Source organism: Pagrus major, chromosome 1 (genome assembly GCF_040436345.1).
Source record: "Pagrus major chromosome 1, Pma_NU_1.0".
In the NCBI taxonomy this organism is placed as follows: domain Eukaryota; kingdom Metazoa; phylum Chordata; class Actinopteri; order Spariformes; family Sparidae; genus Pagrus; species Pagrus major.
Window position 1 is genome coordinate 35,439,195 of NC_133215.1, and position 22,903 is coordinate 35,462,097.

Genomic DNA, 22,903 nt, shown 5'->3' on the forward strand with positions numbered 1-22,903 from the left:
CCTCTCAAAAACACTTTATAACCTTCTTAGTGTCCATCTGTGTGGTAGCCAGTGTGAAAGGGGCATAATGGATCACCCTTTCCAAGTTTTTATCTTTTATCTCTTTTTATCTGATGATGCCAGCTGCATGTGCCTGTAAATGCAGATAATCATTCCCAAATGATTAAATTAGAGATGAGCTTGTCTTCTGTGAAAAACAGGATGTCATGAAATGTCCTGTTCCTACATAGTGAGATGCTGGTCATTGGCCCTGTCTGACATAGACACCAGACCAAGGAACACACACATACACACACACACAAACACACATGCACAGACTGTGGAACCATTCCTGTCTATGATGACATGTGTCCCAGCAGTGGCACATGCTCAACACAAACGCAGTCGCAGCTCTGGCATACAGCCTCAGGCTGTAGCTGTGTACTCAGACCTCATGGACTGTTTTGGTTTTACTGCTTCCTGTGATACTGTGCTGAGGATAAAACTCAACACACAACACTGACTCTTCTTTCTGCAAGCAGACTGATGACAATCAACAGAACAAAGCACTGAGCTATTTTCATTCAGACACCCCACTCAACAGCAAGAGAGAGAAAGAAAGCTCTGTGGACAGACAGGAAGAGGAGGTCATCAGAGGGACAAGGCAAGGAGAGAGAGACAGAGAGAGAGAGAGTAGAAACAGCAGAACACCAAGGATTACCCTTTTCTCTCAAACCTCAACATAATGGGGCTAACAACGTAGTTTGTTGTGAGGGTGGTGTCAGTATGGAGGTAGTACTCTCTGGGTACCTTGAATGTCGAAACAAAACATTGCAAACCACCTAATGTTGAAATGTTTCAGTCTGGACCAATGGACCAACACTGTCATCTAAAACCACAGGCAGTGTCGTTGCTGTGTCATCAACTTATCTGCAGTCCTTGCAGGAATTTGGATGGTGCAATCACAAGAATGCAGTCACTCCTTGCATTACACAATGTTTCAGCAGAAACCACTCCAACTGGAAGAATACTGTGCAATGTTCTGTATAAAAGAATACATTCCAAAACCAAATATCGTCCGTCCCATACGTCAGGAAGACTGCAAAAATGTTGTATACAAACTCAGGCAGTGCCTAGACCTACTGCCAAACAAGCCCTGCCAAACCTTTACAACAACCCAGGAATTTTTTATTTATTTTTTTAGGAGTCAATCAAGTAAGAGAAAGTAATTTACACAGTAAGTAATAAATAAACAAAAGCGTTTGTGAACCGTGTGGCTTCATTTGACTGTATTTTGATAGCTTTTTAAAAAAATACACAGGTTGCTGATGTCAGCTGTCCTCTAATAACTAATGACCTGTAATAATTAATACAAAAACATCAGAACATGCATGCAAAAGAGTCAATGATGCACAGCTGACATGACTAACACCTGATGTTGCCATTTGTTCCACACAGCTCTGAAACATGGCTTTGATAAACAGCAGTGAGTTGTTTTTTCGACAGCTCACTCCCACAAACCCATACACTCACAGATAATGTACGATTCAAAATGTATCTGATTGGACCACAGCTTTAATTCATATATATGTACATGTGATTTTTATTTCGTTGAAAATAAACAAAACTGTATCAAAGAGTTAGTACAAAATGGATAAACACATCTTTTATAACAGTGTCAACATTCTGGATAAAGAAAAACAGCGCACATGTTAATAAAGTATACTTAGTGCCTTAAACACATCTGTTACACAAACTGCAGAAACATTTTCAAATCAATAAACAGGAAAGAAGTCAGAGTCTGTGTGATGTGACGTGCAGCAGAGCTGGTGAAGTGAGGCTTCCTCTTCACATGCACTCTCTCTCTGCACTGCAGTGCCATTGATGATGAATTAGTGCAACCCTGGCAGATAAAGTACAAATTAAGAAAAGACACAAAATAACTGTATAAGTATTCCTCTCATTCAGGTCAATATTTAGAAGAGGCTCCATTTACAGTCTTGATTCTATGAGGTCTCATTTTTACAATCTGCTTAATTGTTCATGAGGGCGGTGAGTGAACAACCTTTTACATGTTGTCCACAGATTCTGGAGCTGATGGAAGTCTGGGCTCTAACTTGTTTAATACAAGACATTAACATCATTAAAGGAGTACTCTGTAGTTTTGGGGAATACATTTTTAATGAGAAGAGAAAGATCTTCATTGGCTGATTTTTTCTTTTCTGCCTAAACAAACTCAATAAACAAACTCTCTTTGTTTTCATGACTGAATAAACTGAATAAACAAACTGACCTTAAAGGACAACACAATCTATACTATTTTACTTTGTTTGTATGTGGCGGACCCTGCCACCTTTCTAGCTTCAAACAGTGTTCTGGGACCTTATTTTCCTCTGAGAACAGCTTGTCTATTCACTTATGGAGAAAATAAATATTTCTGAGTTTGTATTATTACTTCATTAATATTGTTAATATTAAAAAAAATTGAATTTCTTCTCCAAAACTACACAGTGCAGTGACAGAATCAAGGGGCTTTCTCCTTTCTTTTCCATTTCTCTTTTCTGTTCTGATCTGCTGGCTGGCTGACCAGACATCAGACCTTCACAATAATTGTTACACCTTGACTATACTGATGTTTTACCATGCAGATTGTAATGTATGTTTTATAAAGGAGAATACTTATGTCATCAGTTGTTTTGTCTGTATAACAGATTTGTCTCCATCTGTGTCCCAGGTGCACTGTGAGCTCGTAGCCACAAAAAATGGCACCACTTCTGCGCTTTGCATCCTGTACCACCCAGAGCATCATCAGGATGCATTTTCACATTTCATGGCCACAAAAGTGTCTTGTGATGGTTTTACCACAGGAGAGAACAATTTCTTTATCTATTCATGTATTAGAATTTCTTTTTTCTATCTTTCTTTCATCTCCTTTAATCATATCATATTGAACCATTATGCTAATGCATTAGAGTTATTATTTCTTCCATTCAATCATTTCTTCTTTTCTTTTATTACAGCTCTGTGTTCATTGAAGTTTTGAATCATTAGGCTGAAGTCTACCATTGATCTAATATTCAGGCCATACAGACATTCATACAAACAATTTGAAAGCAGATGTTCCTCAGCTGGTGACAGGTCAGGTAGAACATTAGATAAGTCATAGATGCAAGTAGACAGACACATTCAATCTGAATCAGTCACCACCACCTCAACAACAACTGGTCCACTGATCAGTCCATGTCAGGAGGGATGAGTGTTGTGGGGCCTGATGAAGCATCTGGATTGAGAGACTGTAAAAAACAGAAAGAGAGACTCAGAACATGTTTTGGACCTCTGACTCTCCTTCTCATATCAGAAGGTTGTAAGGACCTTAAGATGCATTCAGGTACACTGAAAGAAAGGCTTATTTTAAATGAAAAGTTCACCCAAAAATACAAATTTAGTCATTACCTGAAAGTCATGTGAAGTTTCGTAGTCCACAAAGCATTTCTGGAGCTTCACAGCAAAACAGCATTACAGCGTTCTACTAAACAGTAGAGTAGTAGAAGTAGCTGGAGACTTGTTTTAAAATGCTCATCTTGCTGCAGCACTGTTCTGCTGTGTAGCTCCAAAAGTTTGCATCAGTAAGTGAGTGGGTATGGGCTGAATTTTCATTTTTGTGTGAACTGTTCCTTTCACCTTAGGACAAAGCTGAAGACGAGCTTCAGCACCAACTTGCACACAGTTTTTAGTCTTTGACAGGAGCATAAACATTACGATTGAGCAAACACACGAGACAACACACTGAACCACTGGCCAGTAACCACTGGAGGTCTGGCAGCAGATGGCCCCACAAATCCCGCAAGAACCCCAACTGACATGTGTCCTTGTACCAAAACAAACATGGACGGCAATCAGCAGCCTTTTGGCAGGAAAGGAGGGAAAGAAGAGTTAGTACAGTTTGGGTGAGAATCCTGGATGAAGAGGAGTATTTTCTTTTCAGTGCCACCTAAAAACACACATTTTTAAACTGGCATTTGCCTTGTATGATTTTATATCCCCTGAAAAATCTAAATTTATTTCATATTTTTATCTGATTGTATTTTTTACCAATGTTTCAGAAAACTGTCCACCTCAGGAGCTGCTGATTACTGCTTATACACACCAGCCTGGTTAGCTTGACTTTACTTTTTTAGTTAAGTCACATGACTTCAAGCCATGTTGTACTGTCAACTATTTATAATTTCAGAAGATGCTGACGTGTATGGCTACAACATGTCAGTGTCAGCTGCTACTTTATCATAGGGCAGGGCAATATACACAATATATATCGTTATTGTGATATTAGACTATAACTTGTCTTAGATTTTGGATGTGGTTATATCGTGTTATGTCCGAAGTGTTGTCTTTTCCTGTTTTTTTTGTGATGCCAATTTCTGAACTAACCAGACTGGTTCCTACTCGTTCTAACACTTGTCTTTACCCACTCAATCATTATATCCACATTACTAATGATTATTGATCAGAAACCTCATTGTGTTAGTTGGTATTTTGTGAAAGCTCCAATAGTCATCCCAACAATACTGTTGCAACATAAATATCAAAGTAAGGCCTTTTTGGTAAAGAAATATTGTGATGTTTGATTTTGTCACCCAGTCCTCACATCTATAAAGTGCTTTTGAGTAGATTTCATAATATTGAGATATACAGTATATTGTATCGCGATATGGCCTAAAAATATTGTGATATTATTTTAAGGCCATACTCCCAGCCCACCAAAGTAATGGCCACAAGGCAGTTACATAAATTCTTTGGTATGTTCCATGTGTGAATTGAGCATTGTCAAACTGGTACTAATTGCAGCTTCCATCACAGAGAACCTGTCATGGTGATCATACTTCTCCATTCAGGTAAAACAAAACTTCTACAGACAAGTGATAGAAAACATTCATACCAGAATGTACACGGCCCAGGACAGGAAGGCTCATTAAGGCAGGCTGAATCAGGGTTTACTGCAGGGTTTACATACTTAGATAGGGTTTAAATACTGGAAAATTCTTCCACAACACAGAGGGAATATTTGTCATGTCACACCATGTAAACATAAGAAGGAAAACAACATGTTGACCAACTAAATACATACAGAAACTTCTACCAAATCAAATACTGACCACACTGTTTGATCAGCGCTGCTCGTTTTACAGCACAATGAGCATGTACAGTGCAGTGCAATGTGCAATTCATGTCTTTGCTACTTAATAGTAAGTATTGGAGTCTTACAGAGTATTGTCCGAAGCTGCGTCTCTGTTTGAAGAGAAGGAAGCAGACAACGGCAGAGATGACTGTCTGGGCCAGAGTGAAGAGAAGGAGGGACGACTTCACTCCTCTGCTCACCCTCTGTTGGAAAAGACAGCACACACAGCACTCGCATTAACACATTACCCATTACATATACATATACATTAGGTATGATAGCAGGCACATTCTAATGACTCAATCACTTCCCAGTCACATGTAAATGTGTGTCACAGTGGTGTGCAGTGAGGTTCCTTTTATTTCACTGATAGATAAAGCCACCCTGGCACCGGACAACACCCTCCACACAGTTTTGCTCACACCCAGGACAGTTCATTTTCTACTTCTGCTTCAAACTTCTTCACAAGCATTTCACAGTTCACACATGTTGGAAATACCAGGAATTACCAGGAAAATCCAGGAATTCAATGTTTTGTCACTTCGTAAACATGCCAGACTATGTCTAACAGGCACAAATAATTACTACCTATTAACGTGATTATTATGCAGTGCTGAATATTGTAAAATCTGAATGGAGTACTCCCAATAACAGTGACGAGGATATAAATAAAGTGTAGGTAAACTATATCTCATGAGCTTATGTCCAGTTGATCAGTGTGCTATAACTTGTCATAGCACATATCTACAAAGTGATACACGTGATTTGACACATCACTTGTCTTGATGTCATTAAAACTTTAGGAGATGTATACCAAAACTGTCTTTAAACAACCATGATCAAGAATCATTCAGTTCAGTATGTGTAGCACAAACAACTGAGAAAAAAACAGGCACAGAAAATAATGGCCCTGTTCAGACCTGGCATCCCTGTGTATCCTGAGTGATACTTTCACAGGTGGACAGCTCTAAATACAGGTGTGAACGTCCCCAATATGCATTGAGGACACATTTGAGATCCAATCACATTCTTTTAGTAGTGTGTCCTGGGCCACATTAGAGGACTGCCTACTCAACTGTGAAACAAGAAAAAGAAGAAGAACAGGCAACAGCTGGCAGAATGGATTACATGCTGTCTGATTTCCATGTGGTTCACTGTAATGTAAATGTCATGTTATCCTTTCAATGTTACCAGCAGATGTTTGTGGTTTGTGGTTTCAGCTGATCCAACCAGTAACCAAAATATCACCAGACTCCCTTAAGAAATCGCTCAATTTTGAAATTTTTGCGTGAGGAGAAACTTTACAAACTTTGTGAAATGACAAATTCTAAATCACTGGTGTCCTCTTGTAAATTCAGCATCAAATGAAAACATGAAGTTGTTTGTTTCCTTGTAAAAAGTGTCAGTTTGTGGCAGCATGGCTGTACCAGCCTGTCTGCTTCTGTGTCTAAAGTGCTAAAGTCTTACCTGCCAACATTTAGCAGCTGTTTGAACACACTGTTTACACTGATTTCACCATTAACACTCAATTTATGATAGAAGAAAAATTTTCTTGACGCTAAACATGTCAAATTTTAAAAATACACTAAGCAGTACCCAATATAGGTTTTGTCTTTGTCCCTGTGGAGAAAGTCCCCAGACTCCCTTAAAAAATGTCTCAATTTAGTAACTTTTATACTTTGTGAAACGCTGTCTCTGACAAATTCTTATTCTTCTTATTTGGGCCATATTGTAAATTCAGCAAATGTTCTACATGAAGTTCATTCTTTGTATTTAAAACATCACATCTGTCTGTCCCATTGATGTACGTGTTTATTTGCATATAGAGTGGGGAAGTGACTTCTGATCACAAGTGGTCACTCATACGCATGCTAATGTCAGATGTGAGCTTCAGGGCTCTGGAGGAGCTGTGCACTTGTGAGTGGATCCCTCAGGACAGATGTCAGGTCTGAGTTCCCTCATATGCACGACAATATGATGACCATTTTAATGTTAACTAAAATTGCTTTCTACTTGCTCAATTGTGGGACTGCAGTATGTATAAAAGGGGCTGATGACAATGTAAACAGCCTCAAAATAAAGCTGAGCATCAGTATTTCTCTTCATAATTATTATTGATGTCAGAGAGCCAGTGTGCTATAGTACAGAGCAATAAAAACCCCAGGCCACCTATTCAGTCTCCAGAGGAGCACCACCATTAGGCCACTGGACCAACACAAGACACATGTAATATTTTCAGTATTTTAAGCTTTAAGCTATGATGTCTGTCATGACAGCATGGTGACAAGATACCAACCGAGGCGTAGTGATCCTCGTTACACTGGTCATACACCGTCTTGATGCAGGGCGCCTCAGGATTCTTGTCCATGTCCACGGAGTAGATGATCACAGCAATCACTGACAGCACAGTGGACACCACGCTTACTATCAAACACACCCGCAGCTGAAAAAACACACACAACATTTCATGTCTGACAGGAGGCAGAAAAGTAGATGTAGTATTATGAGGTACAGTATGAATACAGTTGCAGTGGGACAGCTCAGTTGTAATAGGTTTTTGGCCAGTCACAGACCTTTGCATGTGTTGAATATTGCAATTTGACTTCCTTTCTTTTCCTGACAGCCGCTTAGCTTGAAGTGTATGGTTTAGCCAGCTGTAATGGGTCAATACATCAGTAGTATTTTCAGCTGCTTAAAACAAGTGTTGCTTTTTGTTCTATGTAACAGAGTAAAGTAGTAGAGTAAAGTTTGACCTTAAAGGTCACCCAAAAACATACAAAAACATAGCTTTAAGGTGCTAGTTATCTCCTCAGTCAAATGTCACTCGTGGAGGAGCACTTACATTAGAAAAGATGGGGAGAGAGGAATGGATGAAATAAATGCAGCTGTGACTCAGTAAAAGAGTGTATACAAGCATGCATATAGAGTGGTGTAGTCTGTAATCCTGAAATCAGTTAGCATTTTTGCACTTCCGGTTCCCTCGTCTCAAAGTCAGTGGGTTTTTTGAATTGTTTTTTTGGTTAAATGGCTGAAATAAGATCTGTGGTTACCACAGGCTGAAGATATTTTCACATTTTGTTCTACAACATAAAATACATCATTAAATGTCCCAGTATTAAATTATAAAGTGCCTACTGTCGGTGACAATAAACATCATCACAGCGAGAGCAACATCTACTCACTAGTCCATCTTTACAGGCCGACTGTACTTACAAACTATTCTGACTCTGACTTTACAACTTGTACATTGATCAGTTTATAAAAAACCTGTATAGTAATTGTGTAGTAAGACACTTAGTGGTGGTGACGTTTAAAATCATGTGACCATGATGTAGTCTGTTTATAGCCTAACATTAACTTTTTACTGCTAGAGATTTAATTCATGCTTCAAAAACCACAAAAGTGGTGGTCATTAGATTATTTTGATGAACAAAATGTGTCAGTATCATAAACTTGCTGACACAGATTATTTTCTGCAATAATCCAAAATCCAACTGAAAAATCCCACAGGTTTTTTGTGGCCAGATTAGCCGATAAAAATATGTCAATGCTACACCACTCCATAATTACACTGTCTAGCTGCATATGTGTGTATGTGTTGTCTATAGACTTACAATCGTCATGTTGCAGTTTTTGTCCAAGATGATAGCGACCACTCCAGCTGTGATGAACTGGGAGCACACACAGCCAGGAGACAGGAAGTAAGTCAGCACAGAGGAACATGACATTACATCACAATACTGGGATCCTTCTGCTCAAGACTTTCAATTAAAATGTTTATTTCCATTAAGAGCACACATGATATCAGTAGAAAGAGACTCTCTCACACACAAAAGCACAGACTCACCGTCAGCCCACTCCACCAGGGAACTCCCAGCCAGACCACCTCAGTGACCTCAGTGAAGTGCAGGGGAATGGAGTAGGACATGACCATCAGCCCCAGCATCACCTGACTCACCTGATACACACACACACACACACACACACAATCCACCATTAATCTCAAAAGGGCCATTTTTCCTGGAGGTGGGATTATAGCAACATGATACATTTAACTTGCCAGCTAATAACTTTTTAACCACTAATCATATCCATATGCTTTAAAAACTCATGTAAAGCAGAATTTCTCAGCTTGTAGTAGTGTCACAGATGTCTTGTTTGGGTATTCAGGGGCTTTGCAGTGAACATGATGACACCATTACATTCTGCAGCATTGATTCATCAAGTACACCAACGTAGTTTCTTCCTGAGCCAAGTGGTAATGGTTGTATCCAAGCTACTTTTGTTGTTCATGTGCAATTGGTAATATATTTCTCTGTCTCTCTGTCACTTTTACTTCAGTGTCCTCTGTTATGATTTAATAACCTCTCTTTTTACTCCCTTGACGTTTTTGGACACATCTACATGATCAGCAAAATGAAAACTGAAAACTGTGATGATATTATAATAAATGGCTGTAACTTGCTTAAGAAAGGCCAGATGTAGACAAAAAATTCTAAAACATCAAAGTACATCTTTTTGAATTAAAATAATGAAACGTCCTGAGATGTTTCACAGTAAAAAAAAATACACCAAATTCTGACAGGCATTTCTTAAAAGTTCTAGTAAATTCATCCATTCTCAGACAAAAGAAACTGTTCTGATGAGTGAATACAAGAATTCTCTAATGTGTTTCTGATGTGGGTTCTGATAGGGGCTTTTTTCTGCAGAAAAAGAGTATAATTACCACATTAAATCCTTAAAATGTAGCCTACTCCTTCTCCCTCATTAAAGATTCCAGAACATCAACTAATACAAATATTTTTCATCTCACACATGGAACTGCTGGACACTCACTCAAAAGTATGTTGCACGATAGTACACATATTGAGTATGTAGTATTTAGTATGGAATTTCGGACGCAACCAAGATGTCTCCTAGTTCACTGTAAAGTCCATTCTACATCCCGTTGCACTGGAATGGAACATGTGTATGCTGAATATTAGACCAGGTGTCTTCCAAACTTAAGTGATGTCATAAATCTCAGATTTTTAATTAGCTCAGAGAAAAAATAAATACTGAGTAATTCATGTGCAGACAGCCTTCTAGTGTCAAACTCTGCACATACATCGTTCTATGCAGTGAAGCTCAAACATTCAGCTCAAACAAATCCACTTTGCAGATGTTTTATGAGGACAACCATGCATTCAACATGTTTGTTAGTGTCACATTGAAGCAGAGAAGGTAGACCCAAATGAATGAGATGGCAGACAGGAAGTGCAGTGGATGAAGTTTTAATCTCGATCACAACAACACAAGGAACAGGGAAACACAAAGAAACATCAGGGAAACACAAATCTGGGTTTCTGTTTCAGTAATGTAACTACACTCACAGAGAGAGAGAGAGAGAGAGAGAGAGAGAGAGGGAGGGAGAGAGAGAGAGATTTTGAAAATCTGTACAAAGACATACCAATAAATCAAATCATTTCAGATCAATGTATTATACAAGAAAAACTCCAAACATTAGAAGAAACAATTAAAGACAACCAAACCCCCTTGTGGAGCTGAACTGTGGGCCAAACCCCTCCAGCCTGGATACACCAGGTTGAGTGCCTCTCGCAGCTGAATGCAGCAGGCTGAGTGCACCAGGTGAGGGTGGTTGGTTAATTAGCTGGGGTTGGAGTCACACACACACTCACAATCACTACAGAGCAGCAGTGGGAGCACGCAGCATGAGAGGTGACTGAGATTTGGACCAGAATACCAAGATTTGTTTGTGCAGAGCTGGGCTTTCGGGGGAGATGCAGCCGGTGAGCTCTTCGTATTTTCATGTTTGTTGCACTGCTGGTGTCCACTTAATGGTGGTGAGCACTTGGGTGATATGGTTGGGATCACATTAAATGAATGTAATTAAAATATTTTATGGTTAAATGCAGTTTAAAGTATCACGTATTTGGATTTATCCTGGAGAGCTGATTTATTGTAAAGTTAAAATCTTAGAATCATAAGGTTAAATCAAATGTTTGAAGGTGATAGCTGTATACGGTTTAACTTATTTATTTGGGATTAATTATTTGCTGCTTATTTACAGGGTTTATTTCTGGTTATATAAAGAATTTGTATGTTTATCTTGTTTCATTTTCTTAACATGGTGTTTGTTTGTGTTTAAAGGTTTTTCACCTGACTACTATTCACAATTGCATCCAACTTCCATAAATAAAAAGAAAGAAGTAAAAAGAGCGAAAGTGTGATGAGTGGAATCCTGTGAAGTCCTCCCGAGATTAGCTACCTTTCAAGTGGGGAGTTCTGCACTAATACCTTTCAACAGTGAGGGCACTTGACACCCCTTGATTTCCCAATAACTTGGTAAGAATTGACCACACAGACAAAACATCTCCAGCCGAGGAAAGCTTGTGGTATTATTGGTGCAAAGGGCTCATTTCCCCCATTCATAAGAGTGGGGACAAATCAGACCCTAATAACTACCATGGCATCTGTGTCAGCAGCTGTCTAGGTAAATTATTCTGTAGTATTCTGAATAAAAGAATACTAGATTTCCTTCCTTTACCGACCATGTATATACCCTTCACACTTTAATTAACAAACATGTACACCAAACAAAAAATGGTAAAATATTCACTTGTTTCATTGATTTCAAGAAAGCTTTCGACTCTATTTGGCATGAAGGGCTCTATTACAGGCTTCTACATTGTGGTATAGGGGGCAAAATGTACGATCTGGTTAAATCAATGTATTTGGAAAATATGTGTGCTGTTAAAATTGGAGACAAACAAGCTGAATTCTTCACCCAGAGAAGAGGTGTACGCCAGGGTTGCAATTTAAGTCAGATTTTATTTAACGTGTATATAAATGATAGTGCTGTCAGTTAAATGTGTTATTAACGTTATTAACATGCTGATGACCTTGTTCTACTGTCTCCTACTGAACAAGGACTACAGCAGCAGCTGGACATAGTAGAAAAGTACTGTCAGAACTGGGCCCTGACAGTTAACATGAAGAAAACTAATGTCATGATCTTTCAAAATGCCCTGGATGTCAAGAGAACAAACACTAATTTACCATAGGTAATCATAGTAGTAAATCATAATTTTATAATTTCCAAATTCCAGTCAAAATCTGGCTTAAAATATTTGATAGTGTCATCCAGCCCATTGCGCTGTACAGTGGTGAAGTCTGGGTCCACTCAGTCATCAGAGCTATAACCGCTGGGACAAACATCCAACAGAGTCTTTACATGCAGAATTCTGCAGACACATTTTACACGCACACAGAAACACACCAACAAATGCATGTAGAGCAGAATTAGGCAGATACCCACTGATAATTAACATTCAAAAGAGAACGCTCAACTTTTTTAACCACCTGAAATCCAGCCAGAGACACCCTCCGCTCCAAAACCCTCCAATCTCAAACTCAAAGAGCTGAGCCCAGAAGAGAGTCCCCTATGTCAGTAGAGCAAATTATAACACAATGTAAAGAAACCTACCTGGAACATTGGAAAGGAGAAACTAAAAGCCAAAGTAGATCAGAATGTTATCTCGCCCTAAAAAGAGATTATGAATTAGCAGAATATCTCTCTGCTGTCAGAGATAGAAAGCAGAGACAGATCCTCACCAAGTACAGGCTCAGTGACCACAAACTGACAATCCAAACAGGAAGACACAAACAATCATGGCAACCAAAAGAAAACAGAACATGTGGTCACTGCTCGACAGGTGAGGTTGAGACAGAGATGCACTTTCTCCTACAATGTAAAACATTCAACGAAACCAGGAACATTTATTTTAATGAGTTCAACTCTGTAATCTCAGAGTTCAAAGAGCTGAACGACATCAAAATTAAAAATACTCCTGGGAGAAGGAGACAGGCCATATCTGCTGCCCAATATGTGTCAACATGCCACAACCTGAGGGACAGTGAGACTGAGACACACGCACGCACGCACGCACGCACGCACGCACACACACACGCGCACACACACACATACGCACACACACACTGTATATACTGTATATATAATAAATGTAAATCAATCTTGGTTTTGTGTTTGTGTTGTTATTTATTATGTTCTGTCCAAATGTTTGGACAAGTTGTGTTTTGATGCTTTGGCAACTTTCATGCCAATAAAGCCCCTTTGAATTGAAAAATTGAAAACTGAAAGAGAGAGTTCTGGACTCACCCCCAGACATTTGGGCTCTCCTCTCTGGATGGCAGTGCGCAGAGCCTGCTGTCTGTCAGTCAGCTTGGCAGCATTCACATCCTCCAGCACCTGAACGGTCAGATCCCTGGAGACTGCCACCGCCATCACCTGCAGAGGACAGCAGAGCTAACTTAAACTGCAGGATCATCTTATAGATCAGTTCACACAGAACCAACAGAGTTGTATGTACCTGTGGACATGTGAGGGAGTTGTAGGTCTTTTCACATCAGACATGGACACTTATTATAGCTGGTGTAACTATCAACGTTAATAAAGTCTCTTTTCCTTTGAAATATCCCAGTAAGCCATTCAGGCAAGCCATGCATGTATAATACCAGGGCCCTAGAACTGGCTGACCTACATGAAGCATGCCAGCAACAAATTCCACTCAATCAAGTTCACTACACAAACTGTACACTGGTTCACAGGTTATACAGTCCATTAGTCAGACGCCTGCCCTCCAGTAACTAGAATCCAGGTGGGGGCATTGCATCAAGCAGGATTACTCAGTTGACAAGGTCACTTCTAAAATAGCATATAGCAGATTCTCCAAACATGTATTAATGTATAGCAATAATCAATACTATATTTTGACTAGCAACTTAGATATTCAATAACAAATACATTGCCTGGTCATGTCTTCACAGTGGTCAGAAGGAAAGCAGACGGGGCAGGGCTGGTAAAAGGGGGTTCAATTACATTGCAGAAACAGTGGTAAAATAAACAGTGGTAAAAGAAATCATTCTTTTCGCTATATGATCCAAGATTGTTTATAGTTTCGGAAGTTAACTACACAGAGATTAGAGGAAAATGGGAACTACTTGAATCACTGCAAATATAAATGTAGTTGAACTACCAGCAAGATACTGTAAAATGGTCAGTTACATGTAGTTCACTACTCCCCAACACTGCACATACCTTCAATTCATGATCAACACATTTCAGGGTGTATGGGTAGTAGAGTGTGTAAACTCACAATATATTTTTAGGTTCGACTGTACAAATAAAGGCAGAAACTTGCTTTGGTGCAAAATGCAAATAACAGGAGACACTTTTGTTATGCAAATATTTTTATCCACATGAAAAAAAGCAAATGTTCACACAAACTCATTGTACATTTTGGACATTTTTTAATTCAATGCTTCCAAGAACCCTGTAATTTTGCATGTGTGAGCCTGCTGAGTATAAACCATGTGTACTTTTACATTAATGCTAATTATTTTGCAAACCATATTGTTGTGTTTTAGGAATTTGAATGCTTTTTAAAAATATATTCATGCACGAAACCATTAGTTACCTGCTTCTGCCGTTTGTCACGAATGAGCTATTAAGGCAAGCAAGTTTTACCTGTCTGTTAACTGACTGTCATCTACAGAAATGAGTGCAGGCCAATAGCTACCAGAAAGACTGCCAACAATGCATCAACAAATCTAACACTGTATACAGTTTGAAACTGGTCAGCAAAAAAGTTAAATACACATGTTGTCAAAGTTGTAAAACATGATATACCGTTATCTCCTTGTGGAAATACGTTTGTATTGTGTTGCTGCTTCGGCTGCCACTCATTAAAGCAAAAGACCATTTCAACAGAAAAAAAACATCTAATTTAATATTCCTTCTCCATCGTCTGATATGTAAACAGACTGGGACGGGTCCAACTTGGATCCAGTCAGAGCACATAACATAGCTGCTATCATCTTGTGAAGTGTATGAGTGCTGCGATCAGTCTAGTTCGACGTTTACGCACGCGTTGCGCACAAACTGACTAGAGGTATTGCGTAATGTTGTCGCTGATGTGACTTGGACCGTTGAAGCCCATGGTGTCTGGAAAACATTCTATTGTGCGCCTGTGCTCTGACGTAGTCTGTTATCTGACCATCTCCAGTTGATTCTACATGTTTAACAGACCTTAAGGCCGGTCTAAACACCAAGGCCTCTCTCTCTGACGGGAACGACATACGTTTAGGCTGTTGTCTTCATATTAGAAAGCAAAAAATGTCCCATTCCTACCTTTTTCTCTCTCGAGATAGGTTAATAAATGTGTCCTCCTTCACAAGTTTGGACTTCTTGTGACCACTCCAGATTGTTTGTGCCTCCTTAACTTCTCTGTTTTACAGACGGGTTCGTGTAGGGAATCGGATGTGTTATTAGAGAGAGAGACAGAGAGAGAGAGAGACAGAGAGAGAGAGATGTTTGCTCTTTGGATGAGGTCCAGCAGAGCTCCTCCTTCCCTTCCTTTCCCAGTTTCAGTTCCAGAAATCATGTTGTTGTGGGCATTTTTCTTCGTAATAAGTTCATTTTAAGGACAAGACTGGAGGAAAGACTGTTTTCTCGGTGTGGCATATAAACCCTGTTGGATCATCTAGAGACATCTCAGGAATCTCATCTCAACCTGTAGTCGTGGTAAGTAACCCACTACTTTATATGGCAATACAGACGCTTTTTATGTTACTCAGAGCAGCCAATAATTGGTAGGAAGCACAATGTCACGTTTTTTACATGTTTTTTGCACAATGGATTAGAACACTTTAATGTTAAAGTGCCAAATTGTACATTATTCAACACCAGATAAGAAGACAATGAAGTATGTCCGTTTTAAGTAATGCCACAAAGTTGGTCGACCAAAACTGTGTTGGACGAATTGAAATAACTTTAATAAAGTTGTCATATTGAATATTTGATGGAATATTGTGTCTGCACACCAGCAGACACGTGTTATCTTTGCTGCCAGCCAGGTTCAACTCTTGATTGTTTTTGGGACTTTCGGTTTCATGTAAATATATATTATAGTATTTGCCTCATGTATTCAGTCACTGAATAACACATTTGATTTCTATAGTTGCACCATACAACCTGATTAAGAAAAGACATCTCTCAGTCTATTTTGGCATGCACCATGTTTGTGTCTAACTGTATGCACCTTGTCTGTACTCTGAGCTACCTGTAAAACCTCTGTCTATACCCATATTTACCCAGTCTATACCTTTATGTACCCAGTCTATACCCATATGTACCCTTCTTATACCTGTATGTACCCTGTCTAATCTCGTATGTACCCTATCTATACCCTGTGCACCCTGTGTAACTATGTGTACCCTGTTTATACTTGTATGTGCCCCTTATATACCCTATGCACCCTGTATGTACCCTGTCTATACCTGTATGTACCCCATCTACACCCTTATGTACCCTGTCTATACCCTGTGCACCCCGTCTGTGCCTGTTTGTACCCTGCTTATACCCATATATACCCCGTACATACCCTATGCACCCTGTATGTACCCTGCATGTACTCTGTCTATACCTATGTACCCTGTCAGTACCTGCATGTACTCTGTCTATGCCTAAGTACCTTGTCTTTACCTATATGTACCCTATCTATACCGTGTGCATCCTGTCTGTGCCTGTATGTACCCTGTTTTTTTAACCTGTATGTACCCATTAAATACCCTATGTACCCTGTATGTACCCTGTCTGTACCTACATTTACCCTGTCTATTCCCGTACCTACCCTGCCCATACCCTGTGCACCCTGTCTGTACCTGTCTGTACCTTACTTATACCTGTATGTACCCCGTATATATATCCTATGCACCCTGTATGTACCCTGTTTATACCTGTATGCACTGTGTCTGTACCTAAGTTAATATCCATATGCAGCCTGTCTATACCTTTCTGTGCCTTACTGCCTTTCTGTACCTATACAGGAAATGTAGAACTGCATTTCAAACAAATTCTGCTGCTTTGTGACACAAGAAAATTTAGCTTGATTACCTTCTTTTGCATGTGCTGCATGCTCTCACTTAACATGGTAAACATGTTATTAGTTTGTTAAGGACATGGAAATCCACTTGTAAATCCCAAGTAAATCTTCAAACTCCACTTTCAACATATCTACATCAAAAGAGGAAGTGACTCTGTTTTAGATTATTGGACAGAATGTTCCCCTCACTGCCCCCCACCAGTCCCCCCTGTTTAAGTCTCTCTGCCGTCCTCCTGATGTCACCACATCTGCTTCTCATCCGCAGCATTCCTGTCTTTCCTAAGAGTATTCAGACATGTGGTTTTGATGAACTAACATACTATAATCTCTCTCTCTCTCTCTCTCTCTCTCTCTCTCTCTCTCTCTCTCTCTCTCTCTCTCTCTCTCAAATTCAAATTCAAATTCAAATTCGCTTTATTGGCATGAATGTTACAAGAACTATGTTGTCAAAGCATCAAGAGTCAATGAACAAAACTCAACAAAACTCTCTCTCTCTCTCTCTCTCTCGCCCTCGCTCTCTCTCTGTTCCTTTTTTCTCTCTTTCACTACCTCATTCTGTTTCATGTTCCTCAATCCCTTCCTCCCTGTCCAAACAGATATGCAACAGAAACACACACGAGTGAGTGCACTTGCATAAATACAACACACACACTACTTAGTTTTATTGGTTTCCCACTGTCTTTTGCCCTCTACACTGATGTGTCTCATGATCATGTGGTCTGTCTCTGTTGTTCTTTGGCTCTATGCAGGTCTTTTCTTATACAGTCTTTCTGATCATCTTTTGCAGTTTTCACTAATAACAACATTTTTCCCTGGAATTTTCCTCAAAAATACACTCATGAACCATTTCATTTGACCTGTCTTACATATTGCTATGTGTTGAACGTCAGAGGGAACATATATCATTGAACTGTTTAATGCAAAGCTTTAGGTTAACATTTCAACAGGTTATAGGTCTAGTTACATCTCCTGCACTGTTAACATTACAGAGGGATATCAGTAGAGACCACCCAGGAAGTTGTGCTATCAAATCCAAGCAATCTATTTCTGACTACTACACAGCATTATCCAGTGCACTTTTTAACCATGGTGGTGTATTTAAGCCATCAGTGCTGTGCTGTGTATTGTGACAATTACCTCACATAATGAATATAATGTTATTTAAATGTTGTGCAGTGTGCTTGAGAAATGTCTGAGGAAAAATCATAAGACCTGAGTAAATAGGCTGCAAAATAAAGCGGCCCATTGTTCACCCCTTTTTCACTGGAGGCTTTCGGACATTTACTATTTAACATGTTTATCACTGAAGAACACTTAGAATATTTCTGAAGCCATTAAAGATTCCCCTCTTTCAGGTGTGTTCACAATGATTGCCAATATATCTGTATATCATATTTGTGTTATATTTACCGTTATAATATATTTTTTGCTGTGGTTTTTCTAATTATTAATAAATTACCCATTAATTATAGCAAGAACAACAACAGCAAATAAAAGGCAGATAATGTTAAGATATGAAGACCATTGGATAATAATAACTCAGTATCCTAATTTTTTGACATTGTCAGAGTCTCCTATTTATTTTTTCTTGCACTTTCATAATAATATTTTCCTGAAAATAGTAATGCTCAAAAGCTCACAACAGCTTTGCTGGAGTATCAAATTTGTAAATTTTGCCAAGCAACACATGATTTTCAATAATATAATCTTGAAAACCCCTAATAGTATTGACAGTAGTTTACAGGTGATGAATGTGAAAGGACTGCTTGTTCAGCAAACCAATCTGCCACCTGCTGCCAGAAGGATGCAACAATAGGAAAATACCGGAATAAATGGCTCATTGGCTCAAAGTAAAAAGTTGTAGCTATTTCATTGTTACCCCATATGTGTGAAAAATATACTCTGTAATTTATGGACTGTAATCTATATTCCGTGTAATCTGTGTATGTGCATTGCAGTCCTCTGGCAAGGGCTTAGGCCTCTCCTCCCTCTCTTCACTAGTGTCTGAGAATGCTGTTTTTCTTTGTCAAATGTTTTTTTAAACAAGGCTTTAAAATAGCTGCAAACACTTTGTTTGAGTCCAGCAGAGTTCACAGGACTGGTGGCCGTGCAGGGAAATTTATAAAGTATCGTTTGTGTGTTAGCTATAGTGGTATGTGCTTGGTTTGAACACCGGGTCTGTAAAGAACCCCCCTTCAATTCAGATGAGTCCTGCTGTTGTTTCTGACTTCACTGTCCTGTTTTGCAGTAACATGTCCTCTGAGGGAGTGTCAGCAGTCGGACCCAGGTCACATCGCTTCGCCACCTGGTTTGACCATGAAACTGCTGCGGTGAGATCAGGACACCGATTTTAAAGTCCAACTATCCATCAATTATCCTTCAGTCCATGGTCATTCTTAATCTGTGTGTGTGTGTGTGTGCGTGTGTGTGTGTGTGTGTGTGTGTGTATGTATGTGTGCATGCGTGTGTGTGTGTGTGTGTGTGTGTGTGTGTGTTTGTGTAGGTGGTGACCATCCTGTTGGGGCTGTTCCAGGTGCTGCTGTCTGTCCTGCTCGCTGACTCCAACAAAACTCTGCCAAAACTCTACATACTGCCACTTGCCATGGGGATTGTAGTATGTACCTACTGACTCAGTCTAATTCTAAGTCTGGCTATCGGTAATTCAGCAGTTTCAACTGTTGTCTTTTAATAGAGTAAATGATTAATGTGTCAGCTGGTGTGATCAGGGTAACAGGGAATGAGCCCAAATGCAGACTTGAGATGCAGAGAAGGTGCACTTCATTGATTCATTATGAAAAACCAAAGGTACAGAAGGCTTACAGGATTGTGAGACTGACAATGGTCTAAACCAGAGAGGCAGTCCAATGCAGGCAAAGAAATCCGATGAAGAGCAGGCAGGACTCAAAAGTCCAATGAAAAGCATGTCATTGCAGAGGCTGGAAAGACTTTTCTGTAGACTTGTTTACTGTAAAATGGAAAGTCTGTACAAAAGTGTGTACAAAAGCACTAAAGAAATTATAATTGAACTGTAAATACAACACACAAACCTGCTGTTGCATGACGGCTAGACTTTGACTGGAAATAAAGGACTTCGTAACAGATTGAGTGACGGCATTGTATTGTTGCAGAGTTATTAACCTTGTGAGCAGTGCTTTTACAGGCCTAGTATTGTACTGAATAAAACTGTTTGAACCAGCAACAGACAGGCCTTACCTACACAGAACAGATTTACTCCAAGACTGAACTGTAAGCAGATTTCTTCCTAGCCTTAAGTTGTTTAAGGTGCCTAAATCTAAACGAACTTTAATTACAGTGTTGGCAGATCAGGAAACAGATTAATTTCTTAGCTTAAAGGACAGTTTCCCATGTTTTAAATATATGATACCCCATAAATGTTGAATGGGGTTGAGGTCAGGTGACTGTGGAGGACAGTCTATGACAGTCGACTTCTTAGTCTACTTTGGTCTTCAAGTAGTTCTGTCATGACCAAGTCCATGACAGTTCTTTTTCTCCTTGGTCAGGGTGGAGTCAATTCTGTGCAGGTGCCCAACTCCAGAGGAGGCCCAGTAATGAAGCTGCTTCTCTATTTTCTCAGCAAACTGAGCTTGATGTATTGTTCTCCTGATGGTGCGCTCACTTTGGCTCTGCCTCATCATGCTTTGGATACAACTGATCCAGTTTCTGTATCGCATATTAGATTTACATGCACTGCTACCTTAGAAACCTTTAGTCTGGCCATGATTTGTCGCTGACAAAGCCGCTGTTACTTAGAATGACAATCTGTCTTCTGACACATTCATTTACATTCTAAATGTCTCAAATGTCTGATTATTTCCAGGTTTTTGTGATAAAATTGGATATTTTCAATGTGGTCTCCTTTGGACCCTGCTGTATGTATCTTAGCAAACAAAAATGATATCAACAATCATGAAATATAAAGTTTTCTGCTTTATGTTATTTACTCTGATGAAAGCCATCTTTGTTCTTTATTTGGATCCCCATCAGCTTCCACAGAGTGGTCACTATTCTCCTTGGAGTCTCCCAGTTACCAGCCCAATACTGTGTGTTTTTGTGTGTGTGTGTGTTGCAGATTGTGGCAGGAGGATCGTTCACTATGGCCAGTGAGAGGAGCCCCAGCAGACTATTGGTATTTTCACATAACAAGCTAATCTAAAGGCTCATGGGAGATTTTGATCCAAACATTTAAAAACATAATAGAACTTTTCTTCCCTCTGTTTTTCGATTCTAAGAACAAGCATTTAGTCTAAACACTGCAGATTTGAAGGTTTTTAATGTCACAGTTCCTGAAGGTCATGCAGCACATCACTGCATCCCTGAAAAAAATATTTGTAATAATAAAATGGCATGTGTAATACTCAGAGTCAGTGAAATGTACAATGATGGATCTTGTCTGCCCCCTCCACAGCTTCAAGGTTGTGCATATAGTAATGTGGTTGGACTGCTGGGGACAATGCTTGCCTTCTGCCTATACTGCTACAACCTCAGCATTTTAAACAAAGAGCCGTGTGTAGTGTCCTATCCTGATCACTACAGACATACATCTTATGACTGTCCTGTGGAAGCCCTGGCAGTAAGTGTGTTGCTCTCATTAATTTTTTTTTTCTTTTCTTAAGTGAAGACAAATAAAAACAAAAAACAGATAATAGAAGCTGAATAGAGGGGGATGTTGAAGGCATTGGGATGATGATGAGCAGAAATAGATACAGTATAAGGCTGCAGCAGCACCAGATTTCTGACACAAGACATGAGGAAAATGTCATAGTTCTTGCTCCCAAGAAGTTTCAGTGTAGATTATGTGATGTAGATTATTGTAGAGACTGTAGATGTTGATGTAGTTGAGTAATAAGGGAATATAAGTGTATGATATGTTTTCTTCTCTCCTGTAGGCCTATTGCTGGAGTGTGACACTGCTGCTGCTGCTCTATAACATTGGGGCCGTGGTCATGCACTCCCTCCTGTCTTTCTCCGCCCTCAAAGCACTCAAAACAGACTAATACACACACACACGGAACACACATGCCATATATGCTGAATTATTCTCATCAGCAGAAGAACTGTAAAAAAACTTGTTTATCACTTAAACATTTTTCAGATGTCTGTTATGAGGTATACTTAAAATGGGTCCAGACATCAACAACAGTATGTAGTGTAGGCAAAAAATAAGATCATCGTAGTTGTAACAAAATTATATTAATTAAATAGCAGATAAACAAGTGATTGACCAGAAATACAAAGAAAATAAATGGATTTAATAAACTGATTTAACCACCAGTTTAGTCATTTAAAAACAGTTTGCCAACCAGGGAGCGCTGACATGTGGATTTGTACACTGTAAAATGTCTGTTTTTATCTAATTAACATAGTTTGTCATGTGTTTATGATTTACTCTTGCCCAATATATCACAATTACAAAGTATACTGTATTTTAATTTTTTTAAAAATTAAATATTGATATCAGTGTTTTTTTGTTTTTTTGTTTTGTTGTTTACCTGTGTCTGTTTGTTGGTTGGTTGGTTGGTTTAACAGCAGGATTACATAAAAACTACTAACGTCCATGGGTCTCGGCCCAGAGTAGACCCTGTTAACTTTTGGTGAGGATTCAGATAATGGCATGGATCCGGGAATTTTTTCTCACTTTCTTTAATTTAAATTTAAATATTTTTTTATATATATATATTTTTTAAAATATATTTTATTTGATATTTGATAAGGCTTGATTGAGTTAAAGGGGACTTTTGGGCCTTGGTGGAGGAATGCACTCCAC

General features: G+C 39.2%; 2 protein-coding genes across 2 annotated transcripts; one reads left to right on the forward strand and one right to left on the reverse strand.

Annotated features, from left to right (window-relative positions):
- Nucleotides 1-1,536: 1,536 nt before the first annotated feature.
- tmem176 (transmembrane protein 176) lies at nucleotides 1,537-15,531 on the reverse strand. Its single transcript, XM_073476689.1, has 7 exons — nucleotides 15,366-15,531; nucleotides 13,335-13,463; nucleotides 9,003-9,113; nucleotides 8,770-8,826; nucleotides 7,452-7,598; nucleotides 5,242-5,358; nucleotides 1,537-3,272 (listed from the first exon to the last, which is right to left on the reverse strand). The coding sequence occupies exons 2-7, from the start codon at nucleotides 13,458-13,460 to the stop codon at nucleotides 3,213-3,215; spliced, it is 618 nt and encodes a 205-aa protein (XP_073332790.1). The 5' UTR covers nucleotides 13,461-13,463; nucleotides 15,366-15,531; the 3' UTR covers nucleotides 1,537-3,212.
- A 58-nt stretch (nucleotides 15,532-15,589) lies between these two features.
- LOC141004974 (uncharacterized) lies at nucleotides 15,590-22,599 on the forward strand. Its single transcript, XM_073476701.1, has 6 exons — nucleotides 15,590-15,758; nucleotides 19,367-19,448; nucleotides 19,622-19,732; nucleotides 21,209-21,265; nucleotides 21,545-21,709; nucleotides 22,026-22,599. Exons 2-6 carry the CDS (start codon nucleotides 19,371-19,373, stop codon nucleotides 22,131-22,133), a joined length of 519 nt encoding a protein of 172 aa, XP_073332802.1. The 5' UTR covers nucleotides 15,590-15,758; nucleotides 19,367-19,370; the 3' UTR covers nucleotides 22,134-22,599.
- The last annotated feature ends 304 nt before the right edge of the window (nucleotides 22,600-22,903 follow it).

Bases quoted from the DNA above. Each gene is read 5' to 3' on its own strand.
- LOC141004974 (XM_073476701.1), top strand. From the start codon at position 19,371: ATGTCCTCTGAGGGAGTGTCAGCAGTCGGACCCAGGTCACATCGCTTC. The intron at 19,449-19,621 runs GTGAGATCAGGA...GTGTTTGTGTAG, and splicing joins TTGACCATGAAACTGCTGCG to GTGGTGACCATCCTGTTGGG. The intron at 19,733-21,208 runs GTATGTACCTAC...TGTGTGTTGCAG, and splicing joins CACTTGCCATGGGGATTGTA to ATTGTGGCAGGAGGATCGTT.
- tmem176 (XM_073476689.1), bottom strand. From the start codon at position 13,460: ATGGCGGTGGCAGTCTCCAGGGATCTGACCGTTCAGGTGCTGGAGGAT. The intron at 8,827-9,002 runs GTGAGTCTGTGC...GTGTGCTCCCAG, and splicing joins CCTGGTGGAGTGGGCTGACG to TTCATCACAGCTGGAGTGGT. The intron at 5,359-7,451 runs GTTGGTATCTTG...CTTTTCCAACAG, and splicing joins ACGAGGATCACTACGCCTCG to AGGGTGAGCAGAGGAGTGAA.